The sequence below is a fragment of the Buceros rhinoceros genome, unplaced genomic scaffold, assembly GCF_000710305.1.
Source record: "Buceros rhinoceros silvestris isolate BGI_N320 unplaced genomic scaffold, ASM71030v1 scaffold4307, whole genome shotgun sequence".
Classification (NCBI taxonomy): domain Eukaryota; kingdom Metazoa; phylum Chordata; class Aves; order Bucerotiformes; family Bucerotidae; genus Buceros; species Buceros rhinoceros.
Genome location: NW_010423781.1, coordinates 10,436 through 10,824, shown reverse-complemented (window position 1 = coordinate 10,824; position 389 = coordinate 10,436). Strand labels below are relative to the sequence as shown.

The 389-nt window shown below is 62.2% G+C and overlaps 1 protein-coding gene across 1 annotated transcript in view; it reads left to right on the top strand.

Annotated features, from left to right (window-relative positions):
* The window catches only part of LOC104497286 (proline dehydrogenase 1, mitochondrial-like), a gene marked incomplete at both ends in the record, with an annotated part of 5,596 nt that overhangs the window by 1,432 nt on the left and 3,775 nt on the right, over positions 1-389 (top strand). The window contains 1 exon segment of the mRNA XM_010140521.1: positions 81-160. Within this exon segment, the coding sequence (XP_010138823.1) occupies positions 81-160 (80 nt within the window).

Genomic DNA, 389 nt, shown 5'->3' with positions numbered 1-389 from the left:
GAGTTCCCAGAGCAGCCCTGACCTGTGACCCTTCTGAGCCTGGAGCAGCCCCTTGACAGCGATGGTTCTTTTGGTGGCAGGAGGCCCTGGCCAACCTCGGCATTGCAACCAAGGCGGAGAGCCAGCACTGGTTCATGGGCGAGAACCTGGGCATGAGCGGGTAAGCTGCCTGTCCCCTGGAGGGAGGTGGGCTGCAGGATGGGGATGCTGGAGGACCTTGACCCTGTTCCTGGGGCAGTGGGGTGCAGCAAGGGGGGGTCTCCAAAGGCTAGTGCTGGCTCAGCACAGTGACCAAGCATAGGAGAGGTTTGGGTGGAGGTGACAAGGCAGGTCAGGGTGACATGTGCCATGCACCCTGCTTTGCTGGTGGGGGTTGGGAGCTGGTAGAG